At 42.9% G+C, this 27255-nt stretch overlaps 1 protein-coding gene across 1 annotated transcript in view; it reads left to right on the top strand.

Annotated features, from left to right (window-relative positions):
* The window catches only part of LOC126424535 (ATP-binding cassette sub-family B member 10, mitochondrial-like), a 123649-nt gene extending 108630 nt beyond the window's left edge, over nt 1-15019 (top strand). The window contains exons 10-11 of the mRNA XM_050087273.1: nt 4279-4388; nt 14337-15019. Of these exons, the coding sequence (XP_049943230.1) occupies nt 4279-4388; nt 14337-14455 (229 nt within the window). The 3' untranslated portion in view covers nt 14456-15019. The remainder of the gene's footprint in view (nt 1-4278; nt 4389-14336) is intronic.
* Nucleotides 15020-27255: the final 12236 nt, after the last annotated feature.

Raw genomic sequence — 27255 nt, 5'->3', positions numbered from 1 at the left:
TTCACTCCCTGCAACCTTTCGAGTGGGCGAGAGCCACACGCCACCTTGGCTCCAGGCTCAGGTCAGCGTTCACCTTGACCTCAGCTCGCTCCCAAAAGAGGTTACCCCCAGTTCAGTCTACCACTCCCGTTTTGTTGAACTTCGATCAAAGTTCATCAATAGGACCTTCATTTATACAGATGGCTCGAAGACCAATGACGGGGTCGGGTGTTCCTTTATTGTCGGTGCACAAAGTTTCAAATACCGGCTCCATGGCCATTGTTCGGTCTTCACAGCTGAGCTCTTTGCCCTCTACCAGGCTGTTCTTTACATCTGCCGCCACCGACATTCTGCTTATGTCATCTGCTCAGATTCCCTGAGCGCCATCCAGAGCCTCAGTGATCCGTACCCGGTTCACCCTTTCGTACACCGGATCCAACGCTCTCTTCAGCAGCTGGTGGACGTCGGTTCTCCAGTTAGCTTTATGTGGGTTCCTGGCCATGTCGGTATCCCTGGGAACGAAGCTGCAGATGCCGCGGCCAAGGCTGCGGTCCTCCAGCCTCGGACAGCTTCTTGTTGTGTCCCTTCGTCCGATTTTAGCAGGGTCATTTGTCGGCGCATCTTATCGCTGTGGCATGCCGATTGGGCTGCACTTACCGACAACAAGCTTCGGGCCTTAAAACCTCTTCCCGTGGCTTGGACGTCCTCCTCACGCCCTTCTCGGTGGGAGGAGGTCGTTTTAGCCCGGTTAAGAATTGGACACTGCCGGTTCAGCCATCGCCATCTGCTGACGTCTGCGCCGGCGCCGTTCTGCCCATGTGGGCACTTGCTGACGGTTAGACACATTTTAATGTCCTGTCCAGATCTTAACACACTGCGCCTCGATCTTAACCTGCCAAATACTTTCGATGCCATTTTAGCGGATGACCCACGAGCAGCTGCTCGTGTTCTTCGTTTTATCAATTTGACAAACCTCGCTAAGGACATTTGATGATGCTGTTTTTTAATCCTATGCCTGTCAGTCTGTCTTTTATCGTGTTTTCCCTTGTAGTTGTTGTGGTCAACTTGTGCCTCGCGGTGCATTCTTAGAGTAGTCAGGGCGCTAATGACCATTGAAGTTGTGCGCCCTGAAACCACAAAAAAAAAAAAAAAAAAAAAAAATGGGACGATGTCGAGGTCTTGGATTTAAGCTTCCCGTTTCACGTAGACGAGATGTGAGACAACCAAACATCCAGCGCGAAGGCGATGGCTTGTCAGGAAATCGTCTTCTGTACAGTCGTTCTGCCTGAACAGCATTTTGTCCACCTACAACAGGGTACAGTACAGGTATGTAGAGTAGGGTAGAAAACAGACATATTAAGTTAATAATCATAATGTTCGCTAACAGTGCTATCAACAACCAAGCAATCTCATAACGTATCTCCCGTCATAGTACATTCTACATAGATCAGCAGCATTTCTACCATATCTTCATGTGTGTACATTATACTGTACATTATAAGTTCCACAACACAACGTTTATTCACAATGTGTACTACCTCCGTGCCGTCACTAGATTACTCTGATGCACGACTACACTGGCAAGTGGTGTACTGCACGCCAAAGCAACAACAAATGGGATGCTTGGAGGCTGGTGGCGTACAGGAGTTTGCATGGGTCGCAAATCATAAACAAGGTGAAGTGGTAACTGTGGCAGTAGTGGGAACTACGTTGGACACTTGACTAGGTAGAGCCAGGCCCTGCGCGACAGGCACAATGGGTCATATAACGCATTAGATAAACCTTATTTTGGGTGTGTAGGATAAATAAGACAACCTGACGGGTGTACACCGATCGGTACTGGTTCATATTGTGTGTGTAAATATGTAAAACGTGCAAGAGGGAAACCATTATGTGCTTATGAGGGTTGATGGCAGCAGACCGTATTATTCGTTTCAGACCTCTTGATAAGTATGGAGGTGTGATTACACATATCAATCACATCGCGATTACAGGCAGCATGGGGTTCACGCCTGAGCCTCAGGACGTGCGCTAGCAGCGCATGTCGGGTGTTTCAAGCGTCAACCTCGCGTCTCGATATCTCGGGATGTAATGGGAATATTGCGATACAATCAACGCCATTGTGTATGTGCTTTGTCATGCTATGGATTGCTGAAGAAAAAATATAGGAGATCCATTTAAAAAAACATAAGTTTGTGTTAAAAACACATATGCTTTCGTTTTAGAATGTTTCCAAATATGTACATTCATGGGCCCCAGCCCTACATTGATACCAGTGAAAGTCGTTTTCAAATAGCTGTTATTGTTCCAGAGATATTTTGGGTGGACAAGATAGCTGGGACACCCTGTATATGTCAATTTAGTCTTTCCCATTGCATGCTTGCATTGAAAAGCTATTGTATTTCCAGCCAAGTGGCAGTATTGAAACACCATAGCATTTCAGCAAGTGCCATACTCTTAATACCATTGTGAAACATGAAGATATTACAGATTACAGATAACCCCCCCCCCCCCCCCCCCCCATATTTATATGTGTGGGACTGGCAGAGGCTCCACAGTTTTGTATGACCTGTTGGCATACTGACTGGAACGAGGGGGGACGAGATTCGGCCAGGCCACAGCCTTGTGTTCAGATCACTGCTTGGGCACTCTTTGACCGTCCTCACATGCTACCCACTGCTAAGCACGATGTGGGATTCCACACCAAACTGTGTTGCTAGCTCTCATCCCTGTTCACAAGGATTCTCAAGGATCTTTGCTTCTGTCGATTCCTTTATGTATTGAGTGGGTGAACAGCTATTAGTAGAGCACAATAAAGCCCTCAGTGCCTTCGCCCGGGGAGTGGGGCAGCCACATCTTGTGTATTAGTAGGGGGAAATCAACAATACCTTGAAATACGTGCCGAAATGTCACAGTCTTCGAAATTGCTACCCAGCCGAAAACACGAGAGCTTTTAATTGTAAGTATCTTACCATAAGTGTATACATCTCACTTCCCAGGCTGTCAGTGGAATGAGCCACTAAAATATTTTTCATGCTCTATTTACCACTCGTTTATGGATAGTACTTTGTCTTTGGTGATTTTTACCTTAAAGGCATTAGGCTATTGTCTGTGGCAAATTTCTCTGCCCGACATTCCGTCTTTCAATGCAGGAAACGTCATCAGGGGCTATAAAGAGTCAGAAACCAGTTACAACCTCAGACAAGCTCTGTAAGCCAGACTGTTCGTAGATTGTCCGCCGTGTTTTGTAGCCGCGCAGTCAGAGGTGTCCTGTCGCGGTTCACGTGGCTCCCCGCAACCTAGGTTAGAGTCCTCCCTCGGGCATGGGTGTGTGTGTTGTCCTCAGTGTAAGTTAGTTTAAGTAAGATAAAGTAGTGTGTAAGCTTAGGTTTCGGGTGACCTCAGCAGTTTGGTCCCGTAAGATCTTACCACAAATTTCCGTAGATATCCACATAATGGGCAGTTCGTAATGTCCTCAGACCACTGTCTGAGGTCGTAGAATCGTGCCGACGTGTGCTGTGGAGTTTGTAGTAGCAAAGAACTGGCACCGTTCGCTTTTTGGTTTTGTGCTTCTGCATATGTATGGTGTCTCTTTATATCCTGACAAAGTAGTGATTGATTTTGGATATCACTGTTGCACTGGAGAAATGAATTTGATGATTTCCTGGTCCTAGTATATGATCTACCACTGCTGATTTATCTAGGTTGTCTGGATGAAAAATGCTCTTGTGTTCCTCAAGGTGGTTATTAATGCTTCTTTTTGTAGTTCCTGTGCACACTTGAGTGCATGTCCTAGAAATCTTGTATACTCCTGCTGTGGCAAGCGGTGGGTGTAGATCCTTTGCAGTGTTCAAATATCTGTACATCTTTCTTGTTAGTATCAAAACTATTTCTTCCAAGTACCCAGCCGGAGTGATCCGCAACTGTTGTTACAAACAGGAAGAAAGATTTCTTCTTAGTTGGTCGTTTTTTGTGACAAGCTCCAGAATTTTTGGAAGGCACACAAAAGTCACCAATGACACAAATACCGGCTATGAAAGTCTCAGAGCAGTTCTAGGCGCTACAGTCTGGAACAGCGTGACCGCTACAGTCGCAGGTTCGAATCCTGCCTCGGGCACGGATGTGTGTGATGTCCTTAGGTTAGTTAGGTTTAAGTAGTTCTAAGTTCTAGGGGACTGATGACCTCAGAAGTTACGTCCCGTAGCGCTCAGAGCCATTTAAACCATTTTTTGAAAGTCTGCATTGTACGATTATAAGTTGTATGGCAAAACCACTGACTAATATGGACTTTTGCACCAGTGCTCTAGATGCTGAAAGTGAACACCTGGTGCAGGAAGCATTGGAGCGAGTCATGAAGGGGCGCACAGTCCTCACCATAGCACACCGGCTGTCCACCATCAGGAATGCAGGTACAGTAAAACTCTGCATAATGTATTCATATGTATTTCTGTCGGCATTTTGTAGCATGTCTGTAGTTTTAATGCCAGAAGTTATCAGTTTCTTTTGTTTAATGGTGTATGTCTTGTTGAAATGTGATACAAGGGGAGCCAAATGAAAATGAGGCAGATGGAAAAAGAGTAAGTAAACAGTTTGTTACTTCAAAAAGTACTCTCCATCACTGCTAATGCACTTGCCTCGCTGAGAGACTAGACAATCACTGCTAGCACGGAAAAATGTTTGTGTTGCATATGAAACAATGATAGTGCTAGGCGCGCACCTCTTTGTTGGAAGCCAAATAACTGGCACAAATGTATTCCTTCAGGCCTTCAAAACTATAAAAATCACATGGGGAGAGACCGTGACTGTTTGCACGTTGTGTAAGTACTTCCCAGCCAAACTTCTGCAGTGTAGCACAAAAAAACGAACATTACCATGCAGTAGAATACCATCCAACAGCATTCCTGGGCATTCGGACTTCGTGGTGTGCTTCAGTTTTTGCAATGCTCACATACCGCTATGTATGTGTTAATTGTGACACTGTGTTCCAGAAAGTCAATGAGCAGTGGGCCCAAGCAGTCATCATGACTTTCCTGTAGCTGGCATGCAGAGCTTTGGATTTTTTTCAGTGGGGATGGCGCCATTGCTACACTAGTGATCAAAAGTATCCGGACACCCCCAAAAACATATGTTTTTCACATTACGTGCATTTTACTGTCACCTTTTACCAGGTACCCCATGTCAGCGGCCTCAGTAGTCATTAGACATCGTGAGAGGGCAGAATGGGACCCGACGTGGAACTCACGGACTTCCAACTTGGTCAGGTGACTGGGTGTCGCTTGTGTGATACATCTGTACACAGATTTCCACACTCCTAAACATCCCGAGGGCCACTGTTTCCGATATGATAGTGAAATGGAAATGTAGAGAGGCACGTACTGCACAAAAGCATACAGGCCGACCTCATCTATTGGCTGATAGAGACTGCTGACAGTTAAAGAGGGTCGACGTGTCTAATAGGCAGACGTCTATCCAGATCATCACACAGTTGGATTTCGTGGTTGAGTGGCTGCTAGTAAGCCACATGTCACGCCAGTAAATGCCAAACGATACCTTTCTCGGTGTAAGGAGCATAAACATTGGACGATTGAACAGTGGAAAAACATTGTGTGGAGTGACGAATCACAGCACACAATGTGGCGAACCGATGGCAGGATGTGGGTATGGCAAATGCCTGGTGAACGCCGTATGCCTGCCAGCAGATGTAGTGCCAACAGTAAAATTCGGAGGCTGTGGTGTTATGGTGTGGTCATGTTTTTCGTGTAGGGGGCTAGCACCCCCTGTTGCTTTGCGTGGCACTATCACAGCACAGGCCTACATTGATGTTTTAAACACTTTCTTCCTTCCCACTGTCGAACAGCAATTCGGGGATGGCAGTTGTATCTTTCAACACAGTCGAGCACTTGTTCATAACGCACAGTCTGTTGCAGAGTGGTTACACAAAAATAACATCCCTGTAATTGACTGGCCTGTAGAGTGCTGTCCTGAATCCTATAGAACACCTTTGGGATGTTTTGGAACGCCGATTTCATGCCTGGCCTCACCGACCGACATCGATACCTCAGTGCAGCAGTCTGTGAAGAATGGGCTGCCATTCCCCAAGAAACCTTCCAGCACCTGATTGAACGTATGCCTGCAAGAGTGGAAGCTGTCATCAAGGCTAAGGATGGGCCAACAGCATACTGAATTCCAGCATTACTGATGGAGGGCACCACGAACTTGTAAGTTATTTTCAGCCAGGTGTCCGGATACTTTTGATCACATATTGTAGCTCTGACACTAGCTCTCCAACTCAAAATGTTGGCACCATGTTTCATCTTCCCCCAATTTTGTGGGGCAGGAAACGATATTCTTTATCATGATACCAATCAGATGCTGCAGTGATGTTGACACTCATTTCAGTTGCTTGGGGAATCCACTGTGCACAAATTTTCCAGAATTACAGACGCGCTGTCACGATGGTGTGTGTGGTATTGTGACTGATAACCAAAACGAGCTGAATGTCTTCCACCATCTACTGTCAGTCATTTCTGATGGCACTATCTACTGCTGCAGTTACAGATGGGGTAACTACATGATGAGACTGACCTGGTCAACTGCTGTCTTTAGTGACATCTGACCTCAAAATAATTTATGTGTTCAAACTCTTGTGCACCTGACATACTGTGTTCAATACAAAGCAGACATTCAGCCATGAATTTCACTCCCATACACTCCTTTCACTGTCAAGAACTGCACTGCCCCTCGCTGTTCCTCTTTCCCAGCCTCGGTAGTGAAGTCGGACAACTCACTGACCCGATGTCAACTGCATCTAACAGATAACTGACACAGCAGTGAAAGTTCACGCTATTCCAGCCTGATTCCCTGTAGAGGTGTTACTACTGTACTTCTATACTCACTCCTACCTGTGTTACCAAAATCCACACTGTGCTCATTATGGAGTCGGTCTTGTTTCCATTTGACTACCACTCATTAAACTGTTACGTGTTTGAATATTGTAGAAAGTTCTGTCAGAATGTTAATGATGTCTGATTAACAGTAGCAAATCACCAAATGGCAGAGGCATTGCGTCATCTACACACACACACACACACACACACACACACACACACACACACACGCACACACCAATACAGCTACATTATCCTGGATGAATGCACAATGCCAGGAGAGGACTACAGTTCAGCAGGTAGACTGGCATGAGTGGTAGTATTAGTATGGGGTAGAGACAGGGGAGTGTGAGGGTGGTTTGGAGACGCACAGGATAAGAACGCAGGAGGGAGTGGCATCAACAAAATAAGCCATAGACTATTTATTTGTAAAACTGTTGCTGCATTTCTTTGTTTTGCCAACTTTCGGGTTGCGGAAGCATACAGATAAACAGAATACGTGTCGCATTTTTGTAGACACACACAGGAAATGGATAAAGGTTCTAAGAACTTATGATGTGATTGAAGAGTCAACTGAGCACAGAATCAACAAAAGACAACTGAACTGCTCAAGTTTTACATTGCTTTGTGTCTTGCATACTTTTAGTTTTGTATTGAAACGTCTCTCTCAAGACCATTTTGATTATACATCACTGAAACGCCTACTCATATCTTTGTGAACATTGTCAGGTATAGATGAGCACAAATAAAAGGTAAGCTTGCTCTGCTTACTTTAATTTTGTAATGTCGTATAGTATTATACTGTGGGAGAACTGATCAAGTCAAATTAAGTTTTTCTGCGCCCAAAAGTATTTAAAATGAATTATTTGCTGTATGAATTCAAGAACGCCTGCTGAAGAATCAAGTGTAGTAACTACAGCTTTTCAGTATATTCATTCATTTACAAAATTTGTTGTATGGAATATGTGTCCCTTTTGAACCAGCACTTTAGTCCACAGAGTCAGTACCAGGAATAAGAACAATCTTCGTAGAGACTTAGTCATTCGCTTTGGTCCAAAAAGATATCAGTTATTCAGAAACATATATGTTTTCTGTAGCTTGCTAATAACCATAAAATGTTTAGCTACTGATAAACTACATCCATTGATGAATTTATTAGCAGAACTATTTCATTTATTTATTATTAATTGTATCACATAATGAGAGTGCTATGTAACTCCTGTTTTCGGCATGGTGTGGTAATGTGATCTATATGTTGCCTGCATATGTTAACTACACAAATTTGCACTTTGTAGCTGTGGCTCCATCGAAACTGTCTGAAAAGTGTTAAAAGTAGACTACTTTCAGTGATGTACTTTACGCCAGATTGCAATTAACACACTAAAATTGTACTTGGATGCTGATTGGACTTGTTTTTATGATAATCACAGTTTGTGGCCTGACCTTGTTGTCCTAGTAAGCATTAGCCATTATTGAAATTTAACACTGACAGAATGAAATTAATTAAGAGTTCACAGTCACTCGTTAGAAACAGTCACTGAATTATTGAATAAACTCTTGGACGTGAAATTTAGATAAAACACAGTACATGGTACATTCCCCCTCGGACATACATCTTGTACAGTTCATAGCTCTATGCAGAATTATTAAAATGGCTTCCAACATGCCTCTTATATAAGTTCACAATAATGATAATTGAATTTACCTATTGTTGTTTGCTAGATTTTCATAACTTACAACTAAAGATTACATTCTAAGTAAATGAATTGCGGATGGAGGTTAGTTTTAACAAGGACTTCAAAGATACAGCAGTGATTTCTGTTAAATTACTTTGGTTAGTTTATGCAAATGTTAGATTCTATTTCAGTAACAATGTTATAACTACAGATCTTAATTACACCTGAATTAAATGAATGTTGGTGTAGCTAACATATTTTTGTCTCTGATTGTAGAGATACATTATTTATTTATATAGCTTTTTCATCTACTTTTTCAAGAAGTTAATAATTGGGTATATGTTGACATGTGAACAATGATAATGAAATCGAAAATTACTGATATTTTGTAATTAACACAGTTTTCATGCAAACTAACTACCTCATCATACTCCTGATAACCAAAGGAATGTAGCAGTCAAGGAAGTTAAGATGGGTCAATATTTGAGATTTTTTGGTATTGTGTACTTCTTATGTAAATAAGAGTACCTTAAGATGTGAATGATAATAACAATAATTATCATTGGGGGGGGGGGGGGGGGGCAGGAGGGAAAACAACATAACAGATGGAAAGAATAAACCTGCTTTGTTACATGTGTAAGCATTGTAAATGGTTTTAATGATTCTTGGCTACAATAACGTACTTATTATCTTGTTGTTGTTGTTGTTGTTGTTGTTGTTGTCTTCAGTGAAAAGACTGGTTTGATGCAGCTCTCCATGCTACTGTATCCTGTGCAAGCCTCTTGATTTCCGAGTAATTACTGCAACCTACATCCCTCTGAATCTGCTTAATTTACTCATCTTTTGGTCTCCTTCTAAGATTTTTACACTCCATACTTCCCTCCAGCACTAATTTAGTGATCCCTTGATGCCTCAGATCTTCTGTAGCACCACATTTCAAAAGCTTCTATTCTCTTCTTGTCTAAACTGTTCATTGTGCATGTTTCACATCCATATGTGGCTACACTCCAGACAAATACTTATAGAAAAGACTGCCTGACACTTAAATCTATATTCAATGTTAACAAACTTTCTATCTTCAGAAATTCTTTCCTTGCCAATGCCAATCTACATTTTATACCCTCTCTACTTTGACCATCATCAGTTATTTTGCTACCCAAAGAGGAAAACTCATCTACTACTGTAAGTGTCTCATTTCCTAATCTAATTCCCTCTGCATTGACCGATTTAATTCAGCTACATTCCATTATCCTTGTTTTGCCTTAGTTGATGTTCATCTTGTAGCCTCGTTTCAAGACATTGTCCATTACATTCAACTGTTCTTCCAAGTCCTTTGCTGTGTCTGACAGAATTACAATGTCATCGGCAAACCTCAAGGTTTTTATTTCTTCTCCCTAGATTTTAATTCATACTCCAAATTTTTCTTTGGTTTCCTTTACTCCTTGTTCAATGTACAGATTGAATAACACTAGTGATAGGCTACAAGCCTGGCTCACTCCCTTCTCAACTATTGCTTCTCTTTCATGCCCCTTGACTCTTATAACTGCCTTCTGGTTTCTGTACGAATTAAAAATAGTCTTTTGTCCCCTGTATTTTACCCCAGTCACCTTCAGAATTTGAAAGAGAGTATCATTAGCTTATTCACTTTTATATGATCCTGGTAAGTTCTTTAATTAATGTGTAAATGAAAATAGTGAACAATTTTTGGTTTTATCTACATCTTTGAGGACCAACAGTAGCAGAAAGAAATTGAATAAACCCTCTTGCTCCCAGAGTTCATACCAACTTCTCCTTCTTTCCTTTACCCATAGTAACTAACCACCTATCTTCCTCCCTATAAACCTGATTTTCCTGATGAAGGAACATGTTTAGTTTAGTTCACTTCAATTTTTTTCCCTGTTCCACAGATTATAGTTATGACCCCTACTATATCATGAAACGTATCAGTATTACAATGACAGTACATGTTATTATTAGTACACTTTCTCAATGGAAAGTATGGCAACATTTTGACAGTTTACATTGAAAAACATCCATACTCAAATGTGGCTGGTAAGGGCAGGAGAGGTGGTGAGGGAAAATTTCTTATCATCAGACTTTGCACACTAATTTCCTAGGTTGAAATTCAAAACCTCTCACCTAGCAGCATGGCACAGTGGCTAAGAGAATGGATTTGCATTCAAAGGGAATGGGGGTTCAGATCTCTGTCAAGCCATCCAGTCATAAGTTCAGCAAGGATTTTGCTAAATTGATGAAGTCAAAGGCCAGGTTGGTTCTTTTTAATTGGACACTGTCATTCTGTAAGATCTGGCGTGGTCATGTGTGTGGAGTATGCTGTCTTAAATTTTCATTATTAAATTTATCTTGCTTGTACATTAGTAAAATGATATGACCAGATTGATTGCTCAGGCAGTCATTTTTTGACGCCTAAAATAGACAGAAAATAATGTTCATAGAATGTTCAGCACACTTACAATCTGTACAGTTGAAAAGGAAAAGAAAAGAGACAGAGAACATACAACTGAAATATTGTTACGGTGAGTAATTTGTCACTTGTAATACATGTGCGAATCGTTAAAACTGCTATGTGCTCCGGTGCTACTTAACATTGAGAGCTAGAGAGCTCAATGTTGCGCACAGCTACACAATTAAATAGTCATATTAAAACTAAATTAAACAAAATACACTAGAAAAAGGAGGTTGGCAGTTCAGCTGAGGGTCGTAAAAGAACGCCATAACAATAGTAAAATCTGTGGAGAGTATGTGAGAAGATATAACGTGTAGTTTAATGAGCAGGCTACAGTTTGACAATAGAAATGTGCACTTCAATAAATTATGAGGAAATTTAACAAATGAAGTGCAAGGCCCAAAAGGACAAGGAGGAAATGTTGCACTGCAAATAAGTTCATTGCAGCCAGTAGGTTTAGTTTTCTTCAGGCGCACTCTATCTCGTTGTCTTCAGTTGCTGATGGGCCGTGTGGAAGCTGTTTCCTTAGCTTCATATGAGGCAGAAAGCTTCATGTAGAAACAATGAGTCTGACACTTACTGCCCCACTTGAAGCCAAGGAGGCAATGAGGCTACTTCCACTAGGCCCATCTGTGCTCCTTCACAACACATCAGCGACTGAAGACGAAAGGTTAGAAATTAGTACATGTGTTCTATCATCTCATATACTCTCCTGTCATTTTAGTATTTGTGTGGAATTCTTTTACTACCTCCAGCGGAACTGCCTTCTGTACATACCACTGTGCTTTCTACCCAACGGACATTTCTCTTTGTGGTAAGTAGCGACATCATAAAATGAACAGTAGTTTTTATGACAAGTTTGTACTACATGTGACGAGTTATTCACTGTAACAATATTTTAATGTGTTCTGTCACTTCATTTTCTTTTTGTAGTACACATTGCAAGTAGGTATATGAGGTGCTATCAAAAATTTTCGGGACTGGTGCTGCCATCCATTGAAAACGTTACCTTTGGACTGATGGTCACCATCACCCTTGAAGTAGTTCACATCTGCACATACACACTGGTCCCAGTACTTCTGCCACTGGTCAAACGATTTCTGGAAGTCATGTTCTTTGAGGGTGTTTATCACCACCAGTGATGCTTCTTGAATCCTCTGTCGAACCGACAGCCTTTCAACTTGAGTTTCAGTTTTGAGAATAGCATGAAGTCACATTGTGTCAAATCTGACGAGTACGGTGGGTGGGGTACAACCACCATGTTGTTTTTTGCCAAAAAGGTCCTGGTGAGCAAGGACATGCGACAGGGCACATTGTCGTGATGCAGCAGCCAGTTCCCTTGATGCCAGAGTTTGGGCCATTGTCGCCGCACGTTTTCACAGAGCTGTAGTAAAACATCACAGTAGTATGCTGAATTCACTGTTTGGTTGGTGGGATGAATTCTTTGTGCACAATTCCCTTGGTATCAAAGAAAACTATGATCATGCTCTTCACTTTGCTCTTCACCTGTCTCACTTTTTTGGGTCTTGGAGAGCCCGTGTTCTTCCACTGGCACAATTGTTGCTCTGTCTCTGGGTCATAACCGTAAATCCAGTTGAATCATTGCAAAGGTCTCCGTAGCACTTTTACCGAGATTCGCACAGAATTTGATACACATGCGCTGTTCTGTTCGTGGATCCATCATAAAATCACCTCACACCAAACACAGAGTATTATGAAAATCACTGTGGACACGCAACATGTCCTCCTAGCTGAATGCCACTCTGCACACTGACTCATCAGATATGCAGCTCTCACCACCTAGCGTGGCAAAGATCTACTACTCCTACTTTCCAGATGGCAGCACCAGTCCCAAAAATTTTGTATTCCACCTCATAATTCCTTATGAACAATATTTTTTTTGCCTGTTTTACAGCTGAAGAAGATATTTGAGAAATTCAAACCAGTCATATCACTTTATTACGTTGTGACCAAAACAAATACATTTTGTACTGAGGACACTCTCAGTTTCCATCCTCATCCAATGTGAGTTTCCATCCTCATCCAATGTGAGCTTCTTGCTCCATCTGTAGTGGATTTATTGTTAAATCTATCTGTAATATTTCCAATAGTCTGAGATCGTGACTATGACTGTATTTGCTGTTATTCCACCCGTTGGACTGAGATGCTAAGCTTGCTGATTGCCTTTGCAATATTTAGAAAAGTGGGTTGTGTTCAGCACTAGGATTTATACTCTCTGTTCTTTTCATTCTGCACTCATCTTTAACAAACTATGACACTACACTGTGCAAGCACTGATTCCAGTCATCCATATATGATACATTACACTAAGGAAATGTAATGATTCTTAACTCAACAGTGTATTGTGTCCCATGAACATATTAGACTTTTCCTGGTAATAATTGATAGCTTGTAGCATAATGATCATCCATAAATGCCCTTTTATTTCAAAAGACATCCACTGAAACTGTTGTCGTTGTGAAATGTGGTATAGTGAATAGCGGTTTATTCATCTCATAACCTACAATTATAATTTTTTGGGTTGCAGTACAGTAAACACATCAAAAATCAGTAATTACATTCAGTTATATATACTTGTAGCTAATGGAGGCAGAGCACTATTCTAAAGTTAATATTTCTTCTCAGAATAAAGTCATATTTACATAATAATGCTAATGATCAATGGCACCCTGCTTAAATTATAACATCATCCTTCACCAAATCTCCTATCAGCTAGAACACTGGCTCCTTTGCCAGTAGACAGAGTTTCATGTTCAGAATGTTCGTATCTTTTAGTCCATTGAAATTTTCATTCCCATGTGTTGAGGAATATGGAAACACAATTTTAATCGATGAACAGGAAGCATCAAATTAACTTTATTCCTTGGGTGACAAAAATTTACTTTCTGAGAATAACTCTGGTTTGTTGTATAAAAATATTATCATCTATGAGATGTATAGGGAGGGGACTGTTAAAAAGTTTCAGGCTTGTAAATAATGAGCAGTGTGATTTATTTGAATGTTCAGCACACTTGTTCTTTGTTTGTTTATTTCTGGAAAATCAGTATACATGATATATTAGTAGAGTTTCTGCAGGAAACATTGCCATACATATTAAAATACTGTACACAATTGAATGATTATACCAATTTGCAAACTATTTCGAGGAATTAATGCTTCATTACTTCTACAAATTGTCATACTTGCTTTGTTTTGAAATATCATTTCTCCTGAATGTACAGTACTGTCAGTGATTGTAATGTCTGAGAAATTATGTGGCATGTTGGTTTGCAGTGAAATAATTGTCATTGTACACATTGTTTGCAGATCAAATTGCTGTCCTGGATCAAGGGAAGATCATTGAACAGGGAAGCTACGAGGAACTGATGGCACTAGATGTAGGTGCGTTTAGGAAGCTAGTACAACACCAGACATTTGCCAGCTGATCATGAGTGAAGTGTGACAAATATATCTATGTCATAATTTATTCATAGATGTTTTTTACTGTGCACTATTACTTTTAGTAAAGATCTGTATCTGTTGTCCTCACTTAGGAGTGAAGTGTTGTCCAAAACAACAGACCATTTGCTGAATGTTACATTTACAAAAATATTCGTACATGAATAAGAAATCTATGATAATTTTACAGGTGCACAAATGATCAATTGGAAGTAATAATGTTGTACACAGGTATACACCATACCTGTCACAATATAGAGGATATTTGTGACTATTTTTATAATAGTGAACTTTGTACAAATCTGCCTTTTATAAACATGACAGAGTAGTAAGTTATTTAAATTGTGACTGGCTTGTAAAGTTAAAAATAGTATTTGACATTCAGGTTGTCACAGTTGAATATAAAAGGTTTGAAGCTCGTCTGATATGGGCTTTTAGAAGTGTACCTTTTGCTATGCCTGTGGTATTTTTGTATTTATGGTTTTAAATATGAGACTTCTTTATTTTTGTTATTGTTTTGAAAATAAATTTATGACTGTTGAATCCAATAATGATTATTTTGTCTGAAAACCCCTTACCAATTGGTGAAATAAATCTCGAGTGAACAGCCTGGTATGAATGTGCATAGGACACAATATTTCGGCAATCGACCACATTGCCATCATCAGGTGCGCTGATGTACTGTGTCCTATGCACACTCGTACCAGGCTGTTCACCCGAGATTTATTTCGTCATAAAATATGCCTGGAGAAATTGAAGAATCACCCCTTACCAGTTATCAATATCTTGCAGTGTAGACTGTTTGTTATAATATTTACACAGCAAACATTATGTGGAGGAGCAAAGAAATGTGTGTTTCAACATAATCCAAGATTTATAATTAAAAAAATTAATGTGCAGAAACTTGAGTTATCAGATCTGCTAGGACTGATGTTTGTACTGTGCACATAATGCCAGTTTTCTTCAAAGGTAAAAGTTCTGCCATCGCAGGTGTTGCAGTTTTACTTACATGCTTATAATCTTCAGTTCATTTCACCAATTTAACAAAAACTAATTTTTACCCATCACAACGGTACAGAAGTTCAAGGCGTGGTGAAGGTTATCCAAGGCGTTAACAGAGTGATTGTGCATTATTTATCCAGTTTCCATTTTATGATAGACTTTCAGTTTGAAAATCATTAGAAGCAAAGGACAGAATACAAATGACTATATTGGCACAATCACACTTCACACTTAAGGTGCTGGTCTCGTAGGTAGCTGCCATTACCTGTCTGCTGGCTAAAATATATTTTTAAAGTTATGTGTGTGCAAATACATCGTTTGAATTTCAAAACATTTTCTACTTTAAAAACACATATTTTGGTATTTGTAGTGTTAAATTTTGAGTACACGGATGAAACTTCAATGTAACAGTAATCATCACAGAGAAAAGGGAAAAGAGATTCTAGTATTCAGAAATGTAAGCAAACATGTGAAATTTCTGTTTATATTTCTTTTACAGCCAATTTACATCCAAAGAACTGCGCAAAACACAAGATCAAAGCAAAATTTTGCATTTAAAGTCTAGTAAAGGTGATGCAAATTGAAACATGGAGAGATATGCAGTCCAGCATTACATTCACTGAACTCTTATGCTCACATTCATTTACTGACTTACCCAAAGCAGAATCTTTCATAACAACACAATCTGTGAATACAACACGCTAAACGTAAGCAGCAGTTCATGTTTAAAAGGATGTAGAATTAGTGCAGTTTTCAGATTATGTGTAATCTGAATTGTCATGAAATACTTCATTTTCATTGTATGTATACTTATCAAGGACTTTTTAAATCATTTTCTCCAAACATTTCACCTCCTCACTGCATATTTTGAACACAAAATCAGCGGAAAAATACACAAAATGCACAAAACAAAGAGAACTCAAACATAACCGAACACCTAAGATGCAAGAGAGAATAACAAAGGTTTTAAAGAAGTTGAATTGTTTCGGTATACTGCTGCTATCATCTATGAAGCCTGCTGACCTCACAGATGATTCTGGGAGCCGTAAAAGTACATTCAAAACTGCAGAAAATCATTGTAACTGGCTTGACCTAATATTACATCAGCCGCACATACACGTTTCCCAAAAGTGCTGTGATATTATGTGAGCCGCTTACTGAGTGTTAAAGATGATGAGATAATAACGTCAGATTGATATACTCAAATAGGTCGTCCCAAGTTTCGTGAAATAATGTGTGAATTGGCAGACTTGTGTGGGATTCCAGTCTGCCTCTCTTAGCCCATCACTGTGGCATGATAAGTGTCAAATGATGATGGCTGTAGTTAACTCAATGTTAATTAGCAAAAGTCAAAGATGTTGATGAGTACATTTTTACTTTTATGAGGACACAATACCATTCAAAGCACTGTGGCTAAAATGTCAAAGGCAATATGGGATTATCTGCAGCCTGAGTGTTTACCAACTGCAAGTCAAGATGTGTGGAAGAAAACTGCTGCTCATTACAGGGTACTGTGGAATCTACTGAACTTAATTTGTAGCTTAGACAGACAGTGGCTCTGGCTAAATCTGAATCAGTATTTTATAATGACAAAGGTTTTCCTTCCCAGTTCTATTAGCTCTTTTGGATGCAGATGGATTATTTTTAACAATTGACATTGAGATTTATGGTCACAACAGTGATGAGAGGGTGTTAAAAGTCCTTCCTGTTAAGCATTGTTTGGAGGCGTGCTCCCTCTTCCAGAACTTCACCTTTCCTGGCAGAAGACTGCAAATTACTATATTATTTCTCTGCAGATGAAGCTTTATTTTTCACAATTGGAGACAATTAACTAATGAAAGGTGGATATTTAATTAGTTTATCTAGGGGAAGGAAGTCTGTAGAATGTTATTTTGGTATGTTAGCGTTGAAGATCCACCAAGTGTTAGATACTTCAGTAAAATGTGACCTGAAAAAAATCAATGTGGTGGTTTGCTATTTATGTGGATTCATGGCAGAGCATTGTTTTGGCACAATAAAGTGCAAATGTAGCTACATACTGGCGGGATCTGTCATTTCTGTAATGAGTTTAGCAGGGTGGTCGAATGTGGGTAGTGATTCTCTGCAGATGATGGATTCAGGAGAAGATAGTTTTTAGATACAAGCACTTCATTATTACTGTTCGTTCACAATCACTGGACTCTGATTTTATTAGCACGGATGGCAAGTGACGTGAATACGTCCCTCGGCATCTTCCAGTGTACAGACCTCTGGCTTGGTGTCAGTGGATAATAGCACTGACATATGCCCGTGCCACAATTGCTGCATCGAAAGAAGGCTCACATTTTCTGGCCTCGTCATTCTGGTTCGACATAGCTAATTTGTGGTGAATACGTCAGACAGTGTTGCACCCAGTGGTGCAGGGGATGGAAATCTCTCATCGATACCTCGGTGGGGGCGAGGAAACTGAACCCGTACATTGTGGTCCCGAGAATATGGCAGATTGCCCAACATCCAGATGCTCAGGCAGCAGACAGGCCCTTTGACAGGAGTGGTGGTACTGTTGTCAAAATGGTGTTAGGCGACACAGACAGTGGGTCATACTGTTGCCCAGCTGTTCGACGACAACAGCTAGTCCGGGTGGGATTTAAATGCATCTCTTGGTGCTGAGTTTGTGGAAGAGCAGTGTTTCTCTGTCACAGCAGAATCATTCCGGAACAAAGGCAATAACCAGCAGCAGTCATCATGTAGGAGACAGTCAAACCAGAGTGGCTTTTCAAAGGCTGGCTTCAGGGCATCGACATCTGGAATTGTGTAATGCAAGTGGCCGGTTCTGTTGACAGGGTGCCAATCGTGCAGGTCGATGGCCGGTGGCAGCCGGAGACCATTTCCTGGTGCCCTGTTCGTGGTTCCGAGCTCTGCTACAGTTCTTCCTGTTAAAATTCCTCCCTCCTAAGAAAAATCCGGTCTCCAATTTTCTGTTGAGAACTGACTATAACGTAAGCACTAATTGAGTTAGAAGTATTTACACCTTGTGTCTCCTGCTTCCTTCAGTCAGTCCTTTACAGTATTTACACATCTTTTGGATCTCACTAGGTTCACATATAGAATTTTCATTCAGAGTTAATTTTGTCCTTTGTCAGACTGTTTCTTGTGGCTGTTGTTATAGGGATGGAATTTGGGTGACTTTCCACTTGGACTGGCAGTAAGCACTACTTATTGCAACAAAAATTGTGCAGCCATGTGAAGGTCTGTACGCTACCTTTCCACGTGGTCTAAAATGTGCTCCACTGATGTGCGACCATTTTGCATGCAAATATTTAACCTAGGAAGGCAAGTATGGTCAGATCTACACTGTTATTCATGTAATTCAGATTACAGGTCTCTAAAGGTAGGTCTGGTAGGTAAATTAATGTGTGGGTGGTGTTTAGCGTGGGGGTTCCAGTGATGGTGGCAGGTAAAAATTAGTCTGGAAATACATCCGTTGCTGTTGTCCTTGCTCATAACAAGTAAAAATAATAAACCTAGGGTTTGCCATAGAGTATACTGAGTGCAGACTTACTCTTTGGAAGAATTCTGTTTTGTCTGTGAATATCTCTTTAGGACTTCCCTTCAAAGATTTCTCGGAGTGGAACGATGTGAACTCACACAATTGGGACTTCACGCACCAATTGCATAGGGCAGATAGTGACTGATCTGGCTCGACAGCACTGTAAATCGTGACTGTAGAACAGTACGTGGGACTCCTTGGCTAATACGACCCATCATCTTTCATGAATAAGCCAATTTAGCAAAAAATCTTTATTTACCCTTTGAGCCAAAGGCCCATGAAAAAAAAAAACACACACACGACAATAAACAACTACTTCCACATCAACAAAATGTAACCATAATAATTAGTAAATAAACACATACAATTCACAAATGCATTGCTTTTTCAGTTATCTCCCAATCCTCTTGTTAGCTAAATATTCCTGCTTATGGCATAACGTGTATAGCGATGTGTTGGGATAACTATAGGAGGGTCCTGCTTTTTTGTCTATCTGTACTCTCTACCAACTACTAACACTAGTATACAGTATACTGAAGAGGAAAAGGGGAATAAAGGATAGGGAAACACTCCTACAGGTCCAATAAAACTCTAAAATCGGCATTTACTCATATTTCTGTGTAGCATTTGCAGAAACGTGGAACCAGCTACTGTCGTCTGGTGGTCACCTATATTAATTTTCGGCAGGTCTTCTGGCACCAATCGTAACATTCACAGGCTTTCATGGCCAGTGTAATTTTGGATAGAATAATTTTTGGTACTGGACTGCATCATTGTAACTACTAAAACTGCTAAATTGCTGACGCAGCAATTCAGTCTAAACATTGTCAGTTTAGCTGTTTTAGTGGTTACAATCACAGAGCTTGATACCCAAAATTATTTTATCCAGAATTATGATGTTGCAGAGAAAGATGGCTCACAGATACAAGCATTCCCCCCTATCATTAGACTCTGAAGCTACGAGCAATGACTGCAAGTGAAGTGAATACATCATTCTTCATCTCCCAGTGTGCCGACCTCTGTCAGTGGGAAGTAGCGCTGAGCATGTGGCTCCCGTATCTCCTGGCCCAGTGTAGCTGCTCTGCTGTGAATATGTCAGACGGCGTCATTCCTGTGGGTGCAGGGTGTGCGAGTCTGTAGTCTATACCTTGGCAGGAGCAGGGATGGCGGGACTCCCATGATAGTCCCAAGAAAATGGCAGAGTGCCCGGATGCTCAGGCGGCAGACAGAAGCTCAGAACGTGGTGATGGTAGCGGCGGCAGCGTCACGAATACAGCATTGGACAACACAGACACCTCGTAACATTACTGCACACTTGTTTGGTGATGGTGCCTGGTCCGTGACAGGCTTAAATGCAGCTGCTCAGTGGTGAGTTCGTGGAAGGACAGTGTTTCTGTGTCAATGCACAGTTGTTCTGGAACAGAGGCAATGACTGCAGCAGTTTTCACACAGAAGCTAGTCTAACCGGTGTCACTTGTTGAAGGGTGGCTCCAGCACACTGACACCCAAAACAGTGTCACAGAAGCGGCTGCTTCTGCCGAGGGATGCCGTTCGTGTAGGTCGGTGACCGGAAATGGTCGATGAGCACTTTTTGGTGTGCTGCTTGTGGCTTCAAGCTTTACTGCAGTCCACCCCATCACAATTACATCCAGCAAATCTGTAAAAATGTATGTTCAAATGTTTGATAGCAAATCACATTAAAAAAAAAAAACACTATTTAGTTACAAATCATCTTTCTCTTCCACAAAGAAATTAAATGAATTTCTTTTACTGTACATCTCTGTGATATTTTACTTACAATCCTTCCCCATTATTCATCTTTAGCATTCCTACTGTTGTAATTGAAGTGGACTGACAAGGCAGCCAGTCCACAGTGACGGGTAGCCGATAGAAAGGCACGCGTACACACTCACGCCGACGGGCGTCAATTCTGGAACAGGATAACTATTGAATGGTAGCAAGAAAAGTACGTAGCTGCTTTATACTTAACTTTATTATTTGATGACTACAGCATTCTTCTTGAGACATTTATACTATAACTCTCAAAGTAGGTAAGGCTAATGGCGCCTTGCTAGGTCGTAGCCATGGACTTAGCAGAAGGCTATTCTAACTGGCTCTCGGCAAATGAGAGGAAGGCTTTGTCCGTATGGTCGCTAGCAATCTCCTCGTACAACTGGGGCGAGTGCTATATCGTTTCTCGAGACCTGCCTTGTGGTGGCGCTAGGTCTGCGATCACACAGTGGCGACACGCGGGTCCGACATGTACTAAATGGACCGCGGCCGATTTAAGCTACCACCTAGCAAGTGTGGTGTCTGGCGGTGACACCACATTCCTCCCCCGCAAATCGGCGAACGGTCGTGAGATAAGGCTTCCGCCCGCCGTGGGGAGGACCCCATGTTGACGTATGCGACGAGGTGGGGAGCCTAACAACAGGCGAGGCTGTGCCACCCGCACCCGGCCATTCGGTCCGAGGGGAGCTAGAAAACGCCTGAAAAGCTAGTCCAGGGTGCACGTCAACATGCGGTGTATGCGCCCGTAAAGAAACATGAGGGGCCGAAGTGTCGAACTCCATCGCGTCGGGGTAGCCGACGCGCGATGACGTCATGTGGTCCGGAGCGGTCGGGAGTTCCATGGCGGAGGACAGCTGGTCACGGGAAGCGATCGGCGGCGCGTGACCCTGGGAGGCGCTTGGCGGCTGCAGCGAAGCGTCTAATGCGGGCGGCGCCGGCGGGAGAACAGGCGGCGGCGGCGGCGGCGGCGGCGGCTTCGGCTGCGGCGGCGCGTCGCCATGGGGCAAATGGGAAGGCATCGTCGGTAACACCTGGGGATGAGGCGAGCCAGTAGAAGGGTCCCCAGGCCGCTGACCGGACGGCACCGTTGCTGAAAGCAGACGGGGAGCGGCAGAACCCGTGCGACGACAGAGGCGCAGCTGATTGAGATGCCGACGCACCTCACCAGACGCCCCCAAAACCAAATACATCGCGCGGCCGAGGCAGCGAAGAATGCGCCCTGCGAGCCAACGCCGTGAACCGCGATAGTTGCGATAAAATACAACGTCGCCTGGAGCAAAAGCAGGAGTCTGCCGCTGCAAAGGAACCTGATGCGGCGGATGCAGCAAAGACATCAAGGTGCGATGAGGACGACCGTGGAGCAACTCAGCCGGCGAGCGACCATCTCGGGGCTGAGAGCGATACGAAGACAAAAAGAGCAACAATGCGTCCTCCCGAGAATGCGACTCTTCCAATTTCAACATCTGTGACTTGAAAGTCCGGACCAATCGTTCAGCGGCACCGTTTGACTGAGGCGAAAACGGCGCGGATGTCAGATGTTGAATACCATTGGCCTGGCAGAATGACTGAAATTCTGCGGACATGAATTGTGGGCCATTGTCGGAAACAATAGTCTGCGGAAGACCTTCAATGCAAAAGATAGCAGACAACGCTTGGATGGTGGCGGAGGACGTCGTGGAAGACATCCGGACAACAAAAGGAAAATTACTGAAGGCATCGACCAGAACCAACCATCGAGCATTCCAGAATGGACCAGCAAAATCAATGTGCAAGCGTTGCCAAGGGGAAGTGGCTTTTGGCCATGCAAAGACTTTCCGCGGCGGTGCAGATTGTTGTTCGGCACACGCCATGCAAGAAGAACACATATTCGTAATCGCAGCATCGATTCCGAACCAAGTACAGTGCTGACGAGCAAGTTGTTTCGTTCGCACTATACCCCAATGTCCTTGGTGAAGAAGCCGTAAAACAGAGGACTGTAACGAACCTGGGACCACGACCCTGGACTGATCATTATCAGAACGCAACAACAAAACACCACGTCGAACAAAAAGTCTCTCCCTGTGAGCAAAAAATCGGCGAACCAACGGATCCTCGATCCGAGACGTTGACAAAGGCCATTGCGTAGCAACAAAACGTAAAACAGTAGCAAGGACAGGGTCAGCAGCTGTGGCTGTAGCTACACGACGAAAATCAATCGGAAACGATTCGACCACTTCATCGGTTTCCGAATCAATGAACATGCAAGCAAGTTCGGAAGAATCGAATGCTTTATCCTCAGCAACAGGCAAACGGGACAACGCATCGGCGTTTCCGTGCTTAGCAGTGGACCGATACAAGATATCGTAGCGGTACTGCGAGAGGAAAATAGACCAGCGAATGAATTTCTGCGCTGTACGTGGAGGTACAGGCTTGGTCGGATGAAAAAGCGATGTCAAAGGTTTGTGGTCTGTGATGATGGTGAAGTGACGACCATACAAGAAATCATGGAACTTAGTAACACCAAACACGAGAGCCAAAGCTTCTTTCTCTATCTGTGAATAATTTCTTTGCGCAGACGAGAGCAATTTGGACGCAAAGGCAATAGGGCGATCATGGGAGCCAACTTTGTGCGCAAGCACAGCACCGATCCCGAAATCCGATGCATCTACCATCAACAAAAGGGGTTTCCGGGGATCGAAAGGCGTGAGACAAGTATTAGAAAGCAACGCCGAATTCAACTGGCGAAAGGCGCGTTCGCATTCCGTCGTCCAGACGAACGGAACACCTGTACGGCGTACGCGATGAAGCGGAGCTGAAAGAGAAGAGGCATTGCGCACATTCACGCACACCTTGTGACGCTAAATCGTGCAATGTTCTTGCGACCTCATCACGCAATGCGTGGGGAACATTGCGCGCTCTGAAAAATGTCGGTTGCGCACTTAGTTTCAGTTCCAAATGTGCTTCATAGTTTTTAGCACAACCTAAGCCCGGTGCAAAAATGTCTGCAAATTCGTCACATAGACGAGAAACACTGTCTGAAGGCACAGTTTGAGTCACTGATAGGACCCGATTTACAATAGACATGTTAAACAACTGAAATAAATCTAAACCAAACAAGTTCACTGCAGAAGAAGAACGAAGAACATAAAATGACACAAGTTTTTTTTGTCCTTTATATGTTGCAAAAAGAGTGCACTGTCCTAACACAGGAAGTGTCTGTCCGGTATAACTTTTTAACTGAACATTTTCGGCACGCAACGGAGGTGCGCCCAGTTGTTTGTACGTGTCGTGATTGAGCAATGAAACTGCAGCTCCGGTATCGAGCTGGAATGGTATCACTTTGCCTTCAAAGTCTAAGTCCACAAAAAGTTTATTGTCCTGCTGACGACAAGAGCGACTGTTTTGTGCAATTGGAACAGACACATGTACAGAATCACTTGCTAATTGACGTGATTTCCGGCGACGTCGACGCACAGTTTTTGTGGGACGAACACAGTCACTGTTAGAGAAAGTGTCACTGGACGAATCGGAATTAACGACATAAATGTCCATGGGCGAAGGTCCACGAGCCTGAGTGTCCTTGGTTCGATTCCGGCGCGAAGCAAAGGGCCTGGAATGGTTGTGATTGTCTGAACGGAGCTTTTTCTGGCAAACACTTTGAACATGTCCTTTCTTATTGCAGAAAAAGCAAATAGCTTGGCGTGACGGGCAATGTTCACGCGAATGTCTAGTAGCACACCGCGGGCATGATTTCACTGCATTTGTGTGCTGGCGCGGCACACCTGGCTTAGCGCGCGCGGCGGCAGCTGTGCGGACGTATGCGAGGGCAGTTGACCGGGCCGCGCAGCTCGAGAGCGCCCGGCGGGCCGGTTAATGTTACACACAGCTGGCGAAGTTTCAAAAGATTCCTGAGCACAGTCAAGTGTGTCCTGTCTGTCCAATATGTCTATCACTTGTTGAAGGGAGGGATTAACTAGTTTCAAAATTGCTCCCGTATGCGAACATCAGAAACGTTCTGTGCAATTGCATCACGCACCATTGTATCTGAATAAGAAAGACCACAGTCACATTCAAAGGCACAGTCCCTAGTAAGTCCTTGCAATGTTGCTACCCACTCCCTATTAGTTTGACCGGCCGTACGTTTTGTACGAAAAAACGTATACCATTTTGCAACCACATTAACTGTTTCTTTGAAATAGACATCTAATGCAGACAAAATTTCCTCGTAGGACAGAGTTGCTACGTCTCGTCGGGGAAACAATTTCACTATCACACGGTAGGTGGACACACCGACACAAGAAAGCAAAAACGGCTGCCGCTCATTACCTTGAATTCTGTAGGCAGCGAGGTGGAAGGCAAACTGGCGGGACCACTCTTGCCAGGTCTCCTGGTTCGGGTCGTAGTGCCTAAAAGGCGGTGCAACGGCAGGTTGTGGCTGCGGTAGCGGTGAAGCAGCGGCGGCCGCATCGGTGTGCAGCGCACTTTGACCCTGGACGAGCTGTCCAAGGGCATCCAATAACGCCTGCGTCTGCTGATTCTGCAAGCGATAAAATGCGGACAGTACATCTGGCGAAGCCATGACACAAATAAATTAGGGCAAAGCAAAACACAAGATCCTTTTTTTGTAGACTCGTCGCCAATGAAGTGGACTGACAAGGCAGCCAGTCCACAGTGACGGGTAGCCGATAGAAAGGCACGCATACACACTCACGCCGACGGGCGTCAATTCTGGAACAGGATAACTATTGAATGGTAGCAAGAAAAGTACGTAGCTGCTTTATACTTAACTTTATTATTTGATGACTACAGCATTCTTCTTGAGACATTTATACTATAACTCTCAAAGTAGGTAAGGCTAATGGCGCCTTGCTAGGTCGTAGCCATGGACTTAGCAGAAGGCTATTCTAACTGGCTCTCGGCAAATGAGAGGAAGGCTTTGTCCGTATGGTCGCTAGCAATCTCCTCGTACAACTGGGGCGAGTGCTACATCGTTTCTCGAGACCTGCCTTGTGGTGGCGCTAGGTCTGCGATCACACAGTGGCGACACGCGGGTCCGACATGTACTAAATGGACCGCGGCCGATTTAAGCTACCACCTAGCAAGTGTGGTGTCTGGCAGTGACACCACAGTAATCATATTTACATAGGTATTTCTCCACAAGGTGTACAACATGTGTACTGAACTGAGGATCATCTCTCATTTTCCTGAGTACAAAGACAGTCACACGACAAAAGCTGAAACTTCCATAAACTGTGACAGAATATAAATGGCACGTGGAAAAAGCGGAGCATGCCACATTCATCTGGTAGTGATAAGGCATGCAATATGACTGTGTTACTTCACATCAGTTCTGTAGGAGCTGTTGCGTTAGATCGTGTGTGTGTTCCATCTGAAGTTGCAAACCCGGGGCTATGCTACACACAACATCACTCCAGAGTGTGCCTGCCTTACCGATGAGCTAAAACGTGAGCATTTACCATGCAAACCTGATATGTCGTGTATAACAGCTTTCGCTTTGCAAAAATGAAACAAATCACTTTAGATATTGGTTTGATACTCTGGCGGATGTGTCAGCAAACAGAGGACATACTTTGGAGCATTCATTGTTTTGATGTGTAACTGATACAATTAATTCCACCCTCCTACCCACGCTGCCTCCCATTTTAAGCAGACTGCAGTTTATCAGACTGTTACACCAGATGCATGCTTGTTTTTTTTTACTATTTTCTTCATATAAATTTATTTATATCAAAACAGAGATGTTTTCCTTGCATGTCCAGGGCTGCTCAGCACTGAGTTACACGTTGCCCCCACAGTGCCTGGGGGCACTGACCTTGCCGACAGGCGTGTGCCTGTCACAACAGAGAGCACTGTTGACAGGGCACTATTTTGCTACGCTAGGTCACATGTCCTCGCAAATATCCATCTGCACTCAACTACTTAGGCCAATGTCGGACTGTGCAAAGTCAGTAATGCCCTACATCTCAAGTCAGCAGTATCGCTGGCAGACCCGGCCCAGTAACTTCTCAGGTCTTCACGCTGCCACCTACCACTACTCTGGGGTTCGTTGTGTAATTATATCACAGATGATATTACAGGAGAGAGATTTCTGTTGTATGTGATTGTGTCAATATTCATCCAAGGACATTATAATTGAGTTTTGGTTTTGTTAATAAAGTTGGTCTTCTAAAGTGTCTTTGATCAGCCCTCAGTACAATGATACTTCAGTAATCGTTTACATACCCCTCTGTGGTATGTACATGTACTGCGTTATATTGACATCCAACCGTATCCTCTGGGTGCTTCACTTTTACATTTTAAATATCTGTGCAAAATGTTGCGAAACGACCTAAAATGGAACGAGTACAGTCAGTTGTATTGAAGGTGAATGGCTAACTATAGTTTCCTGGGAGAGTTCTGGGAAAGGTGGTTGTTCACCTATAAAGGAGACCATGTACAGAACTCATGTGCAACCCATTCCTGAGT

The sequence above is a fragment of the Schistocerca serialis genome, chromosome 10 (assembly GCF_023864345.2).
Source record: "Schistocerca serialis cubense isolate TAMUIC-IGC-003099 chromosome 10, iqSchSeri2.2, whole genome shotgun sequence".
In the NCBI taxonomy this organism is placed as follows: Eukaryota; Metazoa; Arthropoda; class Insecta; order Orthoptera; family Acrididae; genus Schistocerca; species Schistocerca serialis.
Note: the sequence above shows the minus strand (reverse complement) of the source record. Positions and strands in the feature narration are given on the sequence as shown.